Genomic DNA, 19,706 nt, shown 5'->3' on the forward strand with positions numbered 1-19,706 from the left:
GCGCCTTCGCCAACCGGCCGATGGATTGCTGTACGGAAGTAGTCATGACGTAAGAGTCTGCGGGAGGGGGCGGGGGGGGGATTGGAGTGCGGCCAGTCGCGCGCCGTAGGAGCGCGGCGGTTGTTTCTGGGTGGGAGTGTGACGTATTTGCGAAACGAAAGCCCTTGGGAAACGGCAGGTAAGCTGGATCGGCGCCGTTGCCTCGGAAACCTTGTCTCCTGCCTGTCCTATAGGGGCCACCCTGCCACCGCCTGCCTCGATATTTTTCCGGATAGCAGCCTCCTAAAAGCCCGCACGCAGGTGAAGGAAGGGAAACTGGGAAAGACTTACGTCCTTAGTGGTCTTCTGTTGATTACAAGTCCCTTGCACATTTTCACCCCGTCCTATCGATGGTAGGAAAAATAGCTCATTTAAACTTGGTTTGTTTAAAAAACTTATTGCAAGTACCTTTCGGTGCTCCCTTGTGAATAATTCACCTGTACGGGTAGTCCGCAACTTACGACCACAGTTGAGCTCAAAATATATGTTGCTAAATGAGACATTTCTTAAGTGAACTTGGCACCGTTTTACGACTTCCCGTGCCACGTTCGTTAAGTGAATCACTTCAGTTGTTAAATTAGTGAATCTGGTGTCCCCATGGATGTTGCTCATCAGAAGGTCGCAAAAGGTGATCATGTGTCTACAGGACACTGCAACCGTCGTAAACGTGAGTCAATTGTCAAGCATCCAAATGTAAACCATGTGGCAACGGGGATGCTACAACAGTCATAAGTGCGAAAAATGGTCATAAGTCACTTTTTTCAGTGCCGTTGTAACTTTGAACGGTCACTAAGCGAACTGTTGTAACTGTCACTGAGGTCTACCTGTATCTATGGGTGTATCTGTTAGGCTCCATTCTTCAATGGTGCAGGTTGCTTGGAAGGAGATCAGATCTGAACAGTGGTTCAGACAGAGAGATACATTCTTTTTCTGAGAGTAAAAGAGGAGGTATCGCTACTTCCAGTTCTCTTCGTTTGGAATTAAGGTGTTTGCAACTAAACCAACCCAGCGCATAGGAGAAGTTGGAAAGACCTGGAGTCATTACTTTGGAGTGGCATCTTCTTAAATGGAAGTATGTTGAAGGTCTTAAAAACCATTTTTATCAACTATTTTAAATATTTTTATTTTCTTTCATACAACAAATTATAACTTTGGAGCTTGCTTGTTTTTTCATGTGCCTAAAAGTTACTGTAGGAAAATTTTCTATGCTATAAACAAGGGGTATCAAACTTGCGTTGTCACGGCGGTGTCATGTGATGTATCGGGACTTTTTTTCTCTTAGCTAAACTGGGTTGGGGCGGGGCCAGCACGTGATGCATCCGGCCCACGGGCCGCAAGTTTGACACCCCTGCTGTAAACCCATTTCATTTCTGTAGGAATGCATTATCTTTTATACAAAGGACAATTGCCTTCACTACCAATATTAATATAAATGCCTTAATTTGCTTCTCCACAGGTGGAAATTAAAAATAAGACAACATGAAAGATACAGAAATAAAGAGACTGCTGACTGCTAATGTCATCTGTATCTTTTCTGTTATTGTAACTACTATTGTTCCTTCTTTGTTCTGGAAGAATTTCTCAATTCTGGACACACACTTGATATGGCTATGCATCTGTTCAGCAAGTGTTGGTATTATAAATATAATTGTACATATGGTTTTTAAGCCATATTTATCTACAAGAAGATATTCTCTTGCCCACAAGGTATGTTATGTTTCATAAAAATTAACTGTTGGTATGAGGCATGGATAGCTTTTTTATTTGACATTTTTTGATTCTCAATAATGTTCTATTGTTCCAATGCTACATGGAAGATCACATGAAAGTAAAATTGAATGAATGATTGCATGCTTTCAGCTCTTTAGGAACTTTATGGTTGCAGTCACAATAAAACTCAAAACTCCATGACTTCAGCATTATTCCATACCATTTCTCTCTCAACTAAAACTCTAAAATATTCTGTAAGTAATTAAATGCTCTCTTAATATTTCTGCTTTAAGGAAGCTGATTTTCCCCCCTTTGAATAATGAGATATACCTTGCTATTATTTGAGTATATTTTTCAGTATTTTGACTATAGGACAATATTTGAGTTGTTGTGATATAATCTTATAAAACTTTGAATTTTATAAAAGTCCATGTTAGATTGCATTTAAAGTTTTAAAAGAATCCTATCATAATCAAGCAAAATTGCATATCAAATAAAACTAAATTCTAGTGTTAAAAGGACTCTAGTCATATTTCTCAAAGATGGCAACAAACCTAAACAGGTTAGGTAGTTTTCCTGGCATTTTCTGGGAGCTATGATAGTGCACTCTTATGGGAAATTTTCCAAGCCCACATGTGTAACCTTGTCCATTGTATAGCTTGTGTATAGATTTATCTTGCAACAGTGTAGTAATCAGAATATTGTTGTGGAGCTTACAAAAAAAAACCCCAGAATTAAACATAAGAGCTTTCTAGAAGTTATGATGTATTATTATGATACAGAAGAACTGTAATAAAACTGTTTAGGACACTGACTGATTTTGTGAAATTTGCTTGCAAAAGTATCCTTAGCTTGTAAGTCTATTTCAGACATATTGAATCAGCTATGAAACTACAATACAATATCCCCTATAGGAGCATCTTCCTAACTTTGAGAGTATCACAATATTCAATATGGTGTAAAACTAATTCAGATGATAGTATTTAAATTTTACCAGTTTCAACAAGAGATTGAACCACATTATTAAACCTCTGCATGAAAATAAATGTGACTTAAAAGGATTTCAATCTGGGTATTTTGTTTCAGTTGAAGCGATATATTTTCCTGCCTAGAAGGCTTCAGGATGGGGATGGGAGGAGAGTCAGGCAGAAAGGGAGTAGAGGATACAGTAGTCATTCTCAGTTTTGGTTCTGCTATCAAGAGACTGTAAAAACCCAAATATTAGTTCAGTGTTAATGATCTAGAAAAGGTTTACAAGGGTTTTAATTTAAGTATAACTAATCATGTACTTTATGGTACAAAAGGTTGTCTTCTATAAAAAAAGTATGCATATTGATGGCATTATATTCATTCTTTTTAAAAGGCAACAAGATTTGTAAAATGCTGTGTATACTTCTTCATATCTTGTATCCTCTTCCATGGAATTATTGTTCTTTATGGAGCACCATTACTAGAGTAAGTATGTCTCTTACAATTCCACCTGGTAAATCATAAAGTTAAATTTTAGAAAATTGAACTATGAATCAGTCTGGATTTATAGTGTCCCACATAGGACCCTCTAGTGGTAAAAGGTAATGTGGATTTGCTTTTAGATATGTAGTTCTGGGATAATATTAAATATTAATGATGAAGTAAAAAATGATATGACCTATCTGTTTAGTGAACTTAGAGTTGATCTTAAACAAAAAAAAAGTTTTTGACAATTTTGTTTCCCTAGTCTCAATAATAAATAAAGATGATAGTTCACTGCTGAAGTAAAGAGGGCAATAATTCTAAGAAAGAATGTGCAGTCAAAGTTAGACAAGATAATGAGAAAGAGGATAAATTATGGATCAGATGACATTTAGTAAAATTACCATGGATCTCAAATAGCAGCAGCCAATCAATTCTGGCCCAAATAGGTTGACCATACAGGCATGTGGGACAAGGAACTGATGGACTAGAAAAAGAGAGTGATTGGTTCAAAGTCATCCAACTATTTTTCATGTCTAAGGTGAAACTAAAATCAGTTTCCTGATTTCTAGCCTGGTCCTTAATCACTGAAAACTATGTACTGTAGTAAAAGAACAACAATATTGAACTATTTTAAATAAGAAAAAAATCAGGATCGTGGGGTGATTTTTTTTTCATACATGATCATCCAAATGTCAGCATTACAGCAAAGATGGTAATTTTTGATGTGTTCTGAGGCAAAATATTCCAAAGGTGTTCCTTCTTCAAATCACTACTGATGATCACAGTATTATAGCAAAGTAATAAATTGAGAAAAACACTTTTGAGATGTGTGACAATCACCATGTGGAAGTTTCAGAATTGCAAAAACTCAATTTTTATATAAGAGGTATAAACTGCTTCAGAATCAGACACTCTTTTTGTTTGGATGTCACATTATCACACATGCCCCAGATTATGAATTCAGAAGGAGATCAGAGGCATTTGCTCTTATTTTGAATTCATTATAGCCTGCTATGGTATTCAAATTTGGTAAACATGGATAAATCTCTATTCAGATTTGTTTAGATCTTCATTTTGGGTGACGGCGATACACAACTTTTTCTAGGCCAAATGCCACAGTTGAATTAAGTAGGATGTTAGGGACTACTTTCTAAAAATTAAAAGATAAGGTAGAATAAACCCCAAGTTTGATTTTAATTAACTTCTTTAATAATTAAACAATTTCCCTATAAAGCTGTTTATGTACATTAAAATGTTATTTCTAAAGCATGTCCTTCATTCACAAGATCAAATTATGAGTCAATAACACCTCATTTTTTTCTGTTGTCAACAGAGAAAATATGTCAATCTTTTCAAATCCATTCACAATTCAGTAAATGTGAACTAAGATTTTTTGATGAATCTATTTTAATTTTACATCCACTAAAACAAATTTTACATCTTAAAATATTATTAGATGTTCCAGTTCTTTAATCTGCAAACCACCAATGCCCTTAACGTGAACTTTAAAAATATTATCTCATAAATTGTATTTCAAACATCGAATCCATCAAGTATATATATTTTTATACTTTTCATTTCTCAGACATAGCCAAAACATCTGGTCCAGATTGACAGGTTAAAATATGCTTGAGTTGATAGTTATCACTCTTGTGAATTAGGGAGAAGTCAAGAAAAATGTTTAATCATTGCAAAGTAATTGTATTCCAGAGTCTTCCCACAGCTTCCAACAGAACATTTTGCCTCCAATTGACATTTAATTTTAATTAGAATTTAATCTAGTTAATATACTACCCAGTCATTTTTCATAATTTTCCATCCCCACTTCTCTCATTATGTTTTAAGTTATCATTATGTACAAATTTTAGAAATGTCTGGAGCAATCCTGTGTCTCAGAACTCTTAGGCTATAAAGGCTTTCATTTATGCAACTGGCTGATTTCAGAAAAGCAGAATGAATATTAATTACTGTTTAAGCATAATAGTATGTTGTGATTAACTGAACTTCGAAGCAAAGTTGAAATCTTTTGATAACCTTTCCAGAGGAAGTAAATGAGTATGCAAGCCCACAGAAGGATTAGGTTCATTCGTCTATGGAGATACTCAGTCATCCAAGTCATTGTTGTCCCAAAGGTGCTTTTTCAGGAGGCAATTGGACTTTCTTGTTTTTTCTTTTTTCTTTTGAAGACATTTTGCTTCTCATCCAAGAAGATTCTTCAGCTCTAACTGGATGGTGGGGAATGGGAGGATTTATACTCCTTGCAGACAGCTGGTCATTTTCATTCTTTTAGAGAGTCATTGAGGCCACTTGGAGGTTTATCTGTGTCCTCAGGGTCACCTGAGTAGTGCAGATTGGTATGGAGCCTTCTTGGCTGCAGGATGTTTTTTTTGTCCTGTGTCCCTTCAGACTGAAGTGCAAATGGTTCCTGTAAGTTTGCAATTTTTCTGGAAATCAGTTCATACTCCCACACCATTCGAACAGTGTTCATCCCAACGCGCATAGCTAAAAGTCTATGGAGATTCTCAGTCATCCACGTCATTGTTGTCCCGATGGCTTCACACCCATCTGCACTACTCAGGGGTCCCTGAGGACACAGATAAACCTCCAAGTGGCCTCAATGACTCTCTAAAAGAATGAAAATGACCAGCTGTCTGCAAGGAATATAAATCCTTCCATTCCCCACCATCCAGTCAGAGCTGAAGAAGCTTCTTGGATGAGAAGCGAAATGTCATCAAAAGCAAAAGGAAGAAAGTCCAGTTGTCTCCTGAAAAAAACACCTTAGGGATGGCTAGGTTCATTCCTACTGCGACCACTAATTCACATGATGTCTGAACACAAAAGCTTTACAGTTTATTGTTTTTACCTTTTCAATGTGTTTATCAAGATAGGCCTTTAAAATAGCTTCACTTTTTTTTCCAGATCAGTCTGGGAGACCTTCTTATTTGCAGTTCTTTTATCCACCTTTACAACTTTGCCCTGCTTATGTTTGCTGGGACCAAACTTTCAAATATGGCTGAGAGTGTTCAGTAAAAATGGGTAAGTTGCATGCGGTTGGAATTTGCAATGGCATTAGTGCAGTTGAGGTTAGGCATTTCTTTAATAGTTTAATCATAGTGAAATAGTGGCCATATTCTTATCTGAGACAAGGCATACAAGGTTGCTACATTCTGGCTTAGCAAATCCAAGTAATAATCTAATGCAGAACTGCTCAGTGGCTCCTTCTTCTGCCACCAGAAGTACTTTTTTTTAAAAAAAAAATTGATTTATATGCCGCCCTTCTCCGGAGACTCAGGGCAGCTTATAATGCGTTAAGCAATAGCCTTCATACTTTTGTATATTTATACAAAGTCAGCTTATTGCCCCCACAAACTGGGTCCTCAATTTACCTACCTTAGAAAGGATGGAAGTCTGAGTCAACCTTGAGCCTGGGGAGATTCAAACATGCAGTAATTGCAGGCAGCTGGGTGTTAATAACAGGCTATTAGTCTGCTGCGCCACCAGGCTCACAATTGCGATTTCTTTTCTCCATCATTTATTTGAAGTAGAATCCATATCTTTTTAAAAAAAATCTTAGCAAGCCAGAGTTTATTGCTGGGTTCCAGTTCTAAACAGTTAGGTTCACATGTCATACTATATAGATACGGTACTTCTCTGATTTGTGTAAGTAGTTCTACCAATAGGAGGCACCAAACTGCAGAATTCAGCTTAGTGGGGTATTTGAATTAGGCTTTAGCATTCAAACCCTAAATTGTGATGCAAGAACAAATCTGCATCATAATTTTGGATATGAAGCTGGCTTGTTATTTACTAATCACATGTAAGATTAACTGATTAATATGTCCAATTGCATGGTCATACTAGATAGCTGGAGTTTAGAAGTCGAGGGTTTCTGCACCATTTCTTCATAATGCTAAACATACTTATTCAAGACACTGGCTCATAATAAAACAGTCTAAATAGGTTTATATTATGCTAGTTAATTCTAGTATGTACTCATTGTTTATTTAATATGTTTTGCTTTACTTGTAAAAAAAAATCTACTCTTTGAAAAAATGTTCCTAAGAGTTTGGGTTTGTATTTTGCATCCTTTCAATAACAACTGTCTTTGGGAATGAAATGATTTTAATAATTTTTTACATATTTTGTAAATCTCCTGTTAAATATAAAGATGCAAAGCTAGGTATATGCTGAAGTATCTCAAAAGCTGCTCTGTTCTTAGCAACTTGACATTTTGTTGAAAAGGTCAGATCTTGATGTAGAAACAATTTGGTTAAATGAGCCTTGAAATTTAGCTTGTTGGATCTTCTCTAATGATGTCTTTCATGTGCTGAACCCATTTATTTTAAAGGCAGCCCATTGCTCCTCCCAATTCACCTGTTTAAAATTGAAATATTTCCTTATAAGTTTATACTCTTCCTTGAGTAGATGCCTATAATAGCTATGCCTTCCACACTTACCCAGCTAGATAGGAGGTGCTATGCAGGTACCTCTTGAGTTATGATGTCACGTGTCTGCATCATTTAGCGACAGCAATCCATTTGTGTGCCTGCTATTTTCAGGACATGTTACTGTATACTGTAAAGTGGCACTGCAGTTATTTTTGTGACTTTTCATCTAGAAGGCATTCAGTCATGTCAACTGTACAAGACTTAATTAGTCTCAGTTATTGTGTATGCATCTCCAGCCAATGCAAAATGATAACTTACCCTATAAAATGCTTCAGTGAGTTTTTCATTTCTGGTTTGAAAAGCTGTAAAAAAAAATAACAATTGTTGGCTGAAAAGCTCATCACATCTATTTTTAAAATATTTGATTTTTTTGCCTTTAACTCTGAAACATTGGACTGAAATGATACTATTTAACTGGCACTGTAATACTATAAAGAAATGTTATGTTGCATAACAATGAATTGTTAGCATCTTTACAGCTCAGGGAGCAATAATTTTTATCATATTTTTGTTTCTCATTTGCATTTTCCCCAGTTTCTGTGAAATAGATTGCTTCGTTCCATGAGTCAGAGAATTCTGTGATATGTCAGTTTCATTTTTTTCAGCATCTTTAGACATAAATGATGCGGATGTGGGTTGAGAAAGCAAGTTGTATAATCTCTTTGGTTTAAGCCAAGTCCATCCTTAAGTATAAGAAAAATATAGATGCATTTTATAAAATAATATGAAATTCTAAAACAATATCAACTTGAAATAAAATGTAAATATCTAGATTTTTTTAAAAAAATATTGCAAATAGGACAACAAAGTGTACTTCTTGTATTTCTGAATAGGCACAGGAAAGCTTTGGGATTTCAAAGTAACATTGATTGGATGATAATGATCTTACGAAGATTATAGTAGGTATAACCAAAGACATCTAGTAAAAGCACAATAAAAGTACTAAGAGGAACTAAATTAATTTCTGAAAACACATATTTTTCTTTAAACCTGTAGTTTAGAAGAATTTAAAAATACAAGATTACACAAGCACACATTCCATTAGCCATCACATGATGGCATGACATGTATGTAGCCTCTCGAAAAGTTCCCTGTACATTTGTCAGAGAATGATAGTGAAAAAGGCAAATACATTTTATTAGGCAAATGGTTTTGGCTTTATGAATCTTCTGAAAGGTCTTGGGGAGTTCCAGGGGTCTGGAGACCACATTTTGAGAACTACTCCTGTAAAACATCAAACAGTTAAGTGTCAAAGCATCTCTTTTCTGTATCAACTAAGTGCCATCATGATAGTTTTATTTATCACATACACAAATTGAATTAAAACCACCTGCAGAGTGTTTAAGGACAAAATTATTGGTGCCTGACTCAGTCATCTCAAAGGTGCTTTTTCAAGAGGCAACTGGACTTTCTTGCTTTTCTTTGAAGGCATTTCACTTCTCATCCAAAAAGTTTCTTCTGCTCTGAAGTCCTTGTATTTTATATGTATTTGGTCATCTAATTTCTGAAAGTGAATAAACAAAAGTTCATAAGCAAAACAAAAGTGAAAAACAATCTATATAATCATTTCAGTGAAAAGAGTTTAAAAAATAATCATGCTTTGAAACTTCTTGGAACACTAGTAGACATGATCTCCAGATTTTTGGAGCTGGGAGTTCCACTGCTTTGGCATTGCAGCAAGACAGGGTCCTTAATATATTCATTCATGAGCACCTCAATAGAAGATGTGCACAAGAGTCTTTCTAGCTAATTGAAGAGAAAGAGGGCCTTATTCATCATGGGCAGATAGCATCATTTTATATTAATATAGAGAAGAGCGTACTCAATACTTGTACATGTGTATTTTGTAATGCCTGTGCTGGCTCCAGAAACTCAGTTTATATATGGTACGGATTGCTTCTCCTCTTTTATGCTGGAGGCATAGAATTACCAAAGTTTCTTCCTGCCCACCCAATATGTTTTCCTAACCAGCAATTTTCTCTGGAGGGTGTGGAATGAAACTCAACCAATTTTAATTAAAACCCAATGGCTGCTGTTAAATAAGCAGAAATCCCCTCAGACTTGAGTAGGGAGACATCTGGCTTCACTTGCAGAATGCAACAGCTCTGCTGCTTTTTCACATAAGTGCTATTCACAGTTTCCATAACCATCTGACAAGAATATAGATTTCACCTGTGTAAAAAGTTAGTGATTTTAATTGAATTATTTCTCAGTTGTGAATTTAAATTCTCAGTTTATGAGCCTTTTGTTCCCAGCTGAACATAATTGCTAACATAATGAAGAAATTGCAGTATATTCCAATTGCAGTATATTCCAAATCTAAAATTAATTAGTGAATCTTGCTATGCATGTGGAATCCCTAAATTGCATCAATGCCTCTGAGGATGGGATTCTTGTCCAGTTGACAGATTCTGTTCCAGTAGTTTTGCTGAACAGAATATGTGTTCCAGTATTTATGATGCAGCATTTTTGCAACGTGATTTTCAACAAAGGTACATTTTTTACTATATTTTTTTTTCTCAGAATTATAAAAGATGAATATAAAATTTGGACTCATCTTGTGATTTATTTTGTGTGCTATCAAGTCAACATTGACTTTTAGCGACCAGATATATTTTCTCCATTTGTCAATCATTATATATATCCTATTCGTGTAGTTTTCTTGGTTAAAATACAAGAATGACTTTTTATTGCCTTCTCCAATGCAGTATGAATTGATGTCTTTGTTCTGATGATCCTCCACCTCCAGCATCTTCCTATGTGGTTGACCTGGTAACTTGGTTATGTTTAGTGTTGCTGCTTTAAACTCAGCTCATTTTTTAAAAAAATTGTTTTGCTCTTATGTTTTTAATCTCGTTTTTATTCCCTGTTAATCAACCAGAGTAATATGTTTGAAATGAGCAGCCATATGAAATGAATGGATGAACAAATGAAGGAACAAGTTAATTAATAAACAAATTAATAAATAATAAATCTTTGCTACCCCAAATAAGTGTCTGTTTGCTTTAGCTCAGCAGTTAGCATGACCTTCACGCCTTGAGTGTCCCTGCTGGCAATATATACTCTTGGCATACATTCCTGACTTCCTCTCCTCATCCCCCACAAGAACACTATCACAATGAGGCAGCACAGTTGGGGGCAGGGTGTTGTCTGGTTTATGGCTTGGTGCATTGTACAAACTCAAGTAAAAGTTGTTTTTATTCAGTTAGCCATGCCATAGTTATTGAGCCGACATAGCCATAAAGCTAACCAAAATTTTACCGTTCAAGGCAATTCTGGAAGAATTTTCTATAAAGTAGTACAAGCATTACATCAAACCAAGATTTAGTGTATGGATCATATATTGTCTCTTTTTTCCCAAGTGACAGTTCCTTCCCTTTTTTCCTGCCTATGCACTTGAACAAAATGCCAGACTTGCCTTAGAGCTTGCCTTAAGCTAAGAAGAAAGAAGATGGGAACACGCAGGAGCCACAGAAGGATTATTTTAATAATCAGCAATGTAGAAGTACTTTAGCAATAAAATGATATGCTTCTTAACTGCATCATACAATTTCTTTCCTACAGGAGGATGCAATAAAACAGCAGGTGCATGAAGAAATTTTTTATTTAAAAAAAATTCAAAATCTTTGACCATTTTATCCTTTCTTAGAAAATAATGAGCCGCATTGGATATATAGAAAATATTATTTAAAGAGTTATGTTTTCAGTATGGGAAAAAAATCATATTTAAATTTCATAACTACCACTTGTCTCCCTTGCTAGCACTTTCATTATTTTATTACCAGCATAGAATTAAATTGATTCAGAGTTAGTAGGAAAAAAGGCATATTACAGAAATTATCCTAATTGAGGGAGATGCAAAGTTTTCATGCTGCACGAGGAAAAAACAATTTCCATAATCAGCAGAAATAGAAGAACTGCTTTATATAGAAACTTTGCCAAGGTGGTCGTTTATATTGTGACAGATAGTTAATGAATTTTACAGTGTCACAAGTTCTTAAATATACTATATTTATTATAAGGAACATTAAAAAGTAAAACTATTTTTTGAAATTATCATCAGCAAAACAAATTATAGTTCAATCTAGAAGCATATGAAGACTTAATGTTTTCCATGAAGTCCATATTTTGGACTTCATGGAAAACATAACTTATAAATTAATATGACTAGAGAAAAAAAATAAAAGGAGTTTATTATTATTTTTAGCAGATTATCCTGACTGATGAATCCATCTAAAAAGCATCCCATTAGAGACTGGTGGTGATAGAATATTAAAATCTAATTTTGAAGTTCAGTAATAGTAATACAGTCCTGCATATGGTGAGTAAACAAATCAAGCAATAGAGAACACACAGTTTTAAAGATTAACCTTCTTTCACTTTTATAGGGCTATGTCCATCTGGGATAACAATCTCCAGATTACCACAATATGCAGTGTGGTGGGAGCCTGGCTTGGAGCATTTCCTATTCCATTGGATTGGGACCGTCCATGGCAGGTTGGTCGCTCTATTTTATATAAATTACATAAAACTGATCAGACCAGCTCCATCCAGTCCTGTATTTAGTTTATAATTATCTGGCTAACTCCCTTATAAAAGCTTATAAGCAAAGTACTTAGGGTCTTTTCTATTTTGCCTTCCAGCATTTCCTGTTCATAGACTGGTGATCTTTAAGATTTAATTGTAATTCCATTGTAAAGACTGTTGAAAGCAACATGGTAGAATATTTTCTCTAACAAGCTGGAAGTGGATGAAGCTACTTCCTCAATGTGAGTTACATGGTTGTCAGAATAGTGCAAGCAAGGCCTTGCTGCTTGCTAATGTAGTTAATGACATTTCTCAAGTTCAAGCAGTAGCCAGTCAGCATCCAGCCCATTAATGTCATGGAGGCCCTACACCTCTTATGCCATCTGAGAATGTGGCCTGTGGTGTGCTGCTACCTTCCATTAAAAGCACTTAACAAAATGCATTTGAAATGCATTTGAAATGGCTATTGGCTTCAGATTGATCTTTGAAACAGCCTTAGCTGAGCCACTCTGTGCCGAAAACATGTTTTGTAGTTTTCCAACAAGCCCTTAAGCATTTTGCTGCTTGTAGAAAAAATGAGAAGCTGGCAGGATTGCAGGACAACTGTACATTCATCTGCCAACATTATTGTTGGGGAAGGGAGGAGAGAATAGTGATCTGCTAATAATGTAAAGTGGATTAAACTGTTCTCAAAGCAGATATACCCACAACCAGAGGATAAGGGTATTTGGCATTAAGCAGTCTGAATCTTGCTAAATTGAACAAAATGTCTGATGTAAATGAATGTAGTCCAGTTTTAATTACTATTCTTGTACCTTTTTTGCCTCATATTAAATGCAAATGAACTTGATATATATTTCAGAAATAATAATGGAAATTTGGGATATTGGTTACTCCCCCTTTTAAAAAAAGCATATTATCTAATTATATTCTCACATATTTTTGCACTAGATAGAACTATCATAAATGAGGTATATCAAAATATAAATCAGATTGAGGACAAACCCTCCCAAACCCAAGATATTACAGGGGCACACTAGTGTCCAATTTCCAAACATGCCATGGCTACAGGAGGGAGGGGAGAATCCCAAGAAACAGGATGAGGTAGAGTTAGTTCCCCTTAAGGGGCAAGGCTGCTTCCCTCCTCCATTTTCAGAGGAAGACTTTAAGAGCTGCCTTCACCATCTTTGTGTACCAGAAGCTCAGAGCTAATCTCCCATCAGCAGAATGCTTGATGGGAAGAGGACTCTGTTGAGCAAGGGGTCTTTGAACACTTATTGGGATATATCACTTTTCATGTATTAGAGCTAAATTTATGGATGAAACAGTTTTTAGTTCATTAAATCTACATTAATGATACCTTAAGATGCCTCTAGGTTCCTGGAAGTTTTAGAAAGCATCCTGTCAGCAATATTTTGTTTTACCATTTCTCCTTTCAGAAGCTATTAGCAATGGCTAGGCACATAGCAACAAATGTAATTATAGGTGTGGTACAAATTGGCAGAGCTTTCAAATTCACTACCAGGCTTTATTTTATCACCCTGTTAATAAGGGTCATTGAATAAAAGTGTGTGTGTATGTGTGTGTGTGTGTTCGTGCATATATTAATGTACAATAGTGGCGAATATCTGTAACTCGGGTGTAGGATGAGGGTGAAGGTTTGTTCTCTTGAGCTTGTGGGTTGGTTTCTGAAGGTTTGGTTACCAGGCTAGGTAACATCTTCAGCGGAGTTCAGGGGATAAACTAAACTCCGCTGAAGATGTTACCTAGCCTGGTAACCAAACATTCGGAAACCAACCCACAAGCTCAGAGAACAAACCTTCACTCTCGTATATTAATGTTGCAAAAACAATTTATAAATGAGCCTTTACCTCAAAACTGTAAATTGTATCAAGATGAATCACCAGGATTGTGCTGGAGAAACAAGGCTCAAGAAATAATCAGCTGGATCATTTATATTGTTTTAAGAATAAATGTTTGGGGAAAAAAAGAGAATTGACTTATAGAAAAAGGAATAATTTTACAAACGAAAGAAAGTCTAGCATTGCAACAGCAAATCCTGTGCAGAAACTTGCAAGACCTATACAGAGGAGTTCACGTACTTCATGCTTCCTCCTGGCATTGGTTATAAGGCGAAATGATCCTCTTGATAATGCACTTTTGAGAGCTTCTGAAGCCTTGAAAGCTGCAGCTCCTGGATTATATAATAATATGTTTATATCCAAGTAACCCTTTTCTAGTTTTTTAGATTTGCCTTAAGCTGCTGCAAATTAATGTTACATTTTTTTGTCTCCGTTTATTTCGAGATCATACCTCCAGTCCTCAAACTATTTCTGCAATATCCATTAGAGTAGTGTAGTCAACTCTGTAGCTCTTACAATGCCTCTAACATGTTTAATAAAGAAAATGTGTGGGAGAATGGAAAAATGATGACTGCACAGTATGAGAAGCAGAAGAATGCTTACAGAGGGAGTGAGTTATTTTTGTATTCCTAGTTTGGAAAATGATTTTTGTAGCAGAGGGATTTGGCATGATAGAGTTTTTAAAAAAATTAGAGTTGGAATAACAACTTTTGGAGTTAATCCCAAATGAATTCCCATGCAGTTTGTCTGTACTGATAGTGCTAACCTCTGTAAATCAGTACATGTTTAGGGCAGCCTTATATCTAAGTAATAGAAAATGAACCAAAGGATACTATGCATCCCTTTTTTTCCATGACCATATTCTCTTTCCTGACCTAATTGGGGGGAAAAAATACCATGAGCCAAAATCGGCTCATTTTCAATTTAGCTAAGCTTTGGTCCCCAAAGAATCCTGGTTATGCAAGGAACAAGAAACAGCCTTTAGCAGTATTAATCTCATTAAATTTGATTGTGTGAACCTATTTGCCTTGTCTCCTTTCTGAGTTTTGTCGGGAAATCTGGTCTGTACCTTTATGATAGACTACGGAGAAGGAAGATGTAATCAAGGTGATAGCTAGGAACATAGCAAACCAATTACATTTTTTAATAGTAGTTGATCAGATTCAAGTATGTTGGAGATAAGGGGAATGAATGATACAGGTTTTGCATACAAAGACTAATAACACCATTGCCTAGATTATTTTTTATTATTGTTTAATGTCTGGTTAATTCCTGAAGAGATTGAATTTATTTTGAAAGAAAATGTCCATTAGAAATTCAGCCTTCACCAGACCAAATAATGCAGTATGTTAGTACTGAAATATACACTATTTAACATTCTGCAGAAAATATGCAATGCCATGTTACTGAACATGAATAAGCAAATCTTTGGTTTGAAAAAGCAGGCATGACAAATTGAAATGGTGACCTTTCTCAGGCTGTAAATACAAGGCTGAAGCAAGGTCAGTAAGAGTCCCTAAGGCACCTTATGAACATATTATTATTATTTTGACTGCTCTTCTGAAGACCTCCAAATAATGCTCGATATATAAAACACTAAATGCACATTTAGTGATATGAAGATTAAGCACAAAAGATCAAATCAAAACAGATTACAAACAACAAAGGAGCTGGTTTGATTCATTCTAGGTAGTCCTTGACTTACCACCATTGGTTTAGCAACTGTTCAAAGTTACGAGCGCTGAAAAAAGCGACTTACAACCAATCCCCACACTTATGACTATTGCAGCATCCCAAAAGTCATATGATTGTGATTTGAGCATTTGGCAACCGGTATGTATTTACAATGGTTGCAGTGGTCCGGAGTCATGCGATGATAATTTGTGACCTTCCCAGTTAGCTTCCAACAAGCAAAGTCAATACAGAAGTTGGCAGGTAAGGTTACAAATTGCGATACCTTGCTTAACAACCGTGGCAAAAAAAAAAAAAAAGTTGCAAAATTGAGTGCAGTCGCTATTTACTTAACAACTATACCACTTAATGAGGAATTTCCTTGTCCCAATTGTGGTTGTAAATTGAGGACTACCTGCGGAATATGATGGAAAATCTAACAGCTAGGAGAACATATGGAATAAGTTGACTCTTTTTTCTGCCTGTTCTTTTCAAAACTGAAATAGCTTTCATCAACCTGGAGCCTCCCCAGGTAGAATAGGACGATATCTCAAACGTCTGTCAATTATGTTTCCAAAACAACAGTAAGGAAAGATATTCTAGAATTTGTTGGTATGCGTACATATTGCAAAAGCTGGAGACAGGAGCTAAATGCCACCCACACACAGACTGTTTTGCATTATATTACCTGGATTACATTTCATTTGTAGTCCAGGAGATGAATTAAAAAAAAAGATGAAGGACAAAGGATTGTAAATTGTGCCTTTTATAAGGGTTAGGGAAATAAAGTGTGTACCTGGACATTAACATAGCAAAAGGTAAAGATGGCCTGTACCTACAGCATTCTACAAAAGAGGAGAGATAAATTGCAACATAGTGTTTTTCTTCATTTAAATTAAAAGATGACCTCTAGTGTGCTATTTGGGCAAACAGGCTTTGGAACTAAAGCCAATTCATCAATCAAATAATTTAATCTTTAATTTTCCCTAAATGTTTAAAAGTCTTTATCAAAATAAACTATCGGTATTAAGAAAGTTAAAGTTCATGGATTTCGATAGCAGTTCTCTGGTTTGTCTAACTGGGCATTGCCTTAAACATATATAAAATAAATTCTAGTAAATAGTTGTCTGTATGAACTCCCAAACAGGTAGATCAGTTTTTAAGCTTGGATGCACAATTCTTTGGATGTAGTTCATTGCAAGAGCCAAATTCCTAATCATAATGGCTGAGAACCATGAGAGTTGTTGTCCTGAGAGATGTAATCATAGGGTATTACATGAAAATAGCTGAAAGAAGTCTACAGAAGCCCACTGATGTACTAAGGGGTCCCACTGACATCGCAATGATTGTTGAAAATATCTGTGCATACTTTTAATACCATAGAAATGGTATGGGTCATTGTATATCATCCATATTAAGAACACAGTGATAACTTTTAGATTGGAGCAGATAACTATGATTGCTGCAATGTTATATCTGCAACACTAAAAGTGAGAGCAAGACATTCCCAGTTCTTAAAGCCAGATTATTTACACTACGTGCAATGGTCGTGCATGTACAAAGTTGGGTTTTGGCCACAAGTTCATCGTTCTAAGAACCATTTTAGAGTAGCTAGCTTAGAGCAGAATGTGAATCATGCCAAGGAAGGGCATTGTGCCAGCAGTTTGCATTCATAGGTTAAGAGACCCTTTGCTAAGAGACTCAGCAAATTCAGCAGAGTGGAAATAAATGTAGGCTTGGTTAAGCAAGAGGTAGCCCTGTTCAGTGGCTCTCATGTAGGGCTGTGTGTGTGTGTGTGTGTAAAGAGATGGGATGAACAAACCCTTATTCTCACTACCTTCTATATGTGAAGGGCAGCTGTACAGTAAGACTCCTCCCTGGGTTACAGAATCTTTGAACAATTGATTTCAATGTGGAGAAGCAAGAAGAGTCTAAAAGAATAGTAGAACTAGCTAGCCCCCATTCCTCTTTTTTTGTCACATGTAGCGCTCAGGCAAAAGAGCTATGAGTGAATGCCTCTTAATGTGCTTTCATGTTATCTACATTTATGTAAATATTCCCATCTGCAATTAATTTTATCTTTTATAACAAAATGGGGGTAAGTAGCTCGCTCGAGACTAATGTTCTTTAAAATATTCACTGAAATGTCTTTATTTTATATTTATCGCTTGTAAATTTCAAACTGAAAGCTCATTAATAAACTCTTAACCATTTTTTAAAAATTTAAATCATTTTCAATATGCTTTAAGAATGAACTTGCAGCTGCAGGACACATTCATAATTATAAAAAATGCAGTCCTGTTGAACCTCAACTCATCCATTCCCTCTGTGCCAGCAACCCCTTCCTCCCGTCACTGTTGAGCAGCAAAAATAAAAGAGGAAAGTGCCTCCTTAGAGTTATGTATAAAAATTCTCTTTTTATAATTCCATCTATTGTTAAGCAGCAAGTATTTCCTGTCTTGCCCAAATAAATTCAGCTTGGACTGGATTTCACTTCAAGAGAGAAAAATGATCAAAATGATGCCCTGTCTAATTAAGGAACTCGATTACATGTCCATTGGAATTTAAAGTATTCATTTGCAATGCATTCATTTTTATTACACTTGTGACATTTAGTGAGTTTATCAGTAAAACCAATCAAAACTGTTTTATTGCTAAAAAGGTACCCTGCATAATTGACCAACTTTTTAATCTTATTTTTTGTGTGTATATACTGTATATATATATTTAAAAAATTTAGGAAGCAGGCACTATCTTGGAAGAAGTTTTTGTTTTTTTCACATTCTGAAGCTTTCTCCTCTAGGATATGCTATGATGTTATTTTTTAAAAAAAATAAGTATGCTTTTTCTCTGTAATGTTATCTTGTTCCATTTAGACTCCGTTTCAGTTGATCAATTATCTGGCTTCTTTAATTATGTCTTTGATTGATAGCCTGAGTTCTTACATACAAGTAGAATACTATCTTTTCTTCTGGTTGGATCTGGCTAGCTACTTCTGATTTCACCCATCACAAACAGATCTCGGAGTACAGTTTTAAGGCTTAAATTCAGTTAGTGCTGCATAAATGGGGGATTTTGCTGCCATGTTTATATCTTCAGCTGTGTAATACTGACTAGGGGATTCCACATAAATATCTGGCACTGCTCCCAGAATTTTCATCCTTACATGTTTCAAATCTTGACTAAACTCAGAGGAATATTGGGATATTAACTGCAGCTCCACATTATCTACCCAACTTGAAATTCCAAGTGCACGTATAGCAGCAAAAACATTTCAGGAATTAATTAATGCCAATTAATTTCATTTGAGAACAGCACTGAGAGGTAGGAAGAGTTAAAGAGAGTTCAACTGTTTTAACGATGGTTGGATCTAGTTCCAACCATGGGAGCATTCCCTGACCAACTTCTGCTCACATTTCTCTTGCTGGTATAATGGGGGCATTTCGGTATAGAACCCAGTTTCATTCCCCTAATATTGTGGACCATAAGCAGCTTCAGAAAACTGCAGGAAAAGTGGTGAATTGAGAAAGACCAGCAGTTCTTCCATTTTATTACAGGGATTCTTCTCTTGGATCAGAAGTCACCAATGATGGAGAACCTTCTATCCACAGAAGATAGCTGCTCAGATCTAATTTCTAGCATGATAGCAGAACTTCACCTTGCAAAATATTCATTGCTATTGCAACGAAAAGTCACTGCATGAAGCAGTCATGATGATGTATGCCCCTGCCTTTCCCTTTGATTATGATCTCCTTTAATATGTTTCATTCCATTGTGCTTCAATGTCAAATCTGTTACCCAGCTACCTAGGACTGAAAGAATGCAGCAGGGAAGGGAGAAGGAGCAGTTTAAAAACAAAATAGCAAATTAACTGGAAAATAAGAATACATCAACTGCTCTGACCACAGATACACCACATATTTCTTACCTGGTTCTGATCAAGCATCATATGCAATAGCCACCAGCTAGTTACACTTTAATGCACTTTAAAAAC

At 35.8% G+C, this 19,706-nt stretch overlaps 1 protein-coding gene across 6 annotated transcripts in view; it reads left to right on the top strand.

Moving 5' to 3' along the window:
• The first annotated feature begins 8 nt into the window (after window positions 1-8).
• The window catches only part of PIGF (phosphatidylinositol glycan anchor biosynthesis class F), a 43,520-nt gene continuing 23,822 nt past the window's right edge, over window positions 9-19,706 (top strand). For 2 of the 6 annotated variants that reach the window (XM_070932351.1, XM_070932345.1), the window contains exons 1-5: window positions 88-178; window positions 1,496-1,746; window positions 3,113-3,204; window positions 6,124-6,240; window positions 12,041-12,149. In XM_070932351.1, the coding sequence (XP_070788452.1) occupies window positions 1,519-1,746; window positions 3,113-3,204; window positions 6,124-6,240; window positions 12,041-12,149 (546 nt within the window). In that variant the 5' untranslated portion in view covers window positions 88-178; window positions 1,496-1,518. The other 4 variants (XM_070932348.1, XM_070932350.1, XM_070932347.1 and 1 more) reach the window with 4 other exon arrangements.

Source organism: Pituophis catenifer, unplaced genomic scaffold (genome assembly GCF_029215685.1).
Source record: "Pituophis catenifer annectens isolate HBS135680 unplaced genomic scaffold, rPitCat1.0.hap2 SCAF_1, whole genome shotgun sequence".
Classification (NCBI taxonomy): Eukaryota; Metazoa; Chordata; class Lepidosauria; order Squamata; family Colubridae; genus Pituophis; species Pituophis catenifer.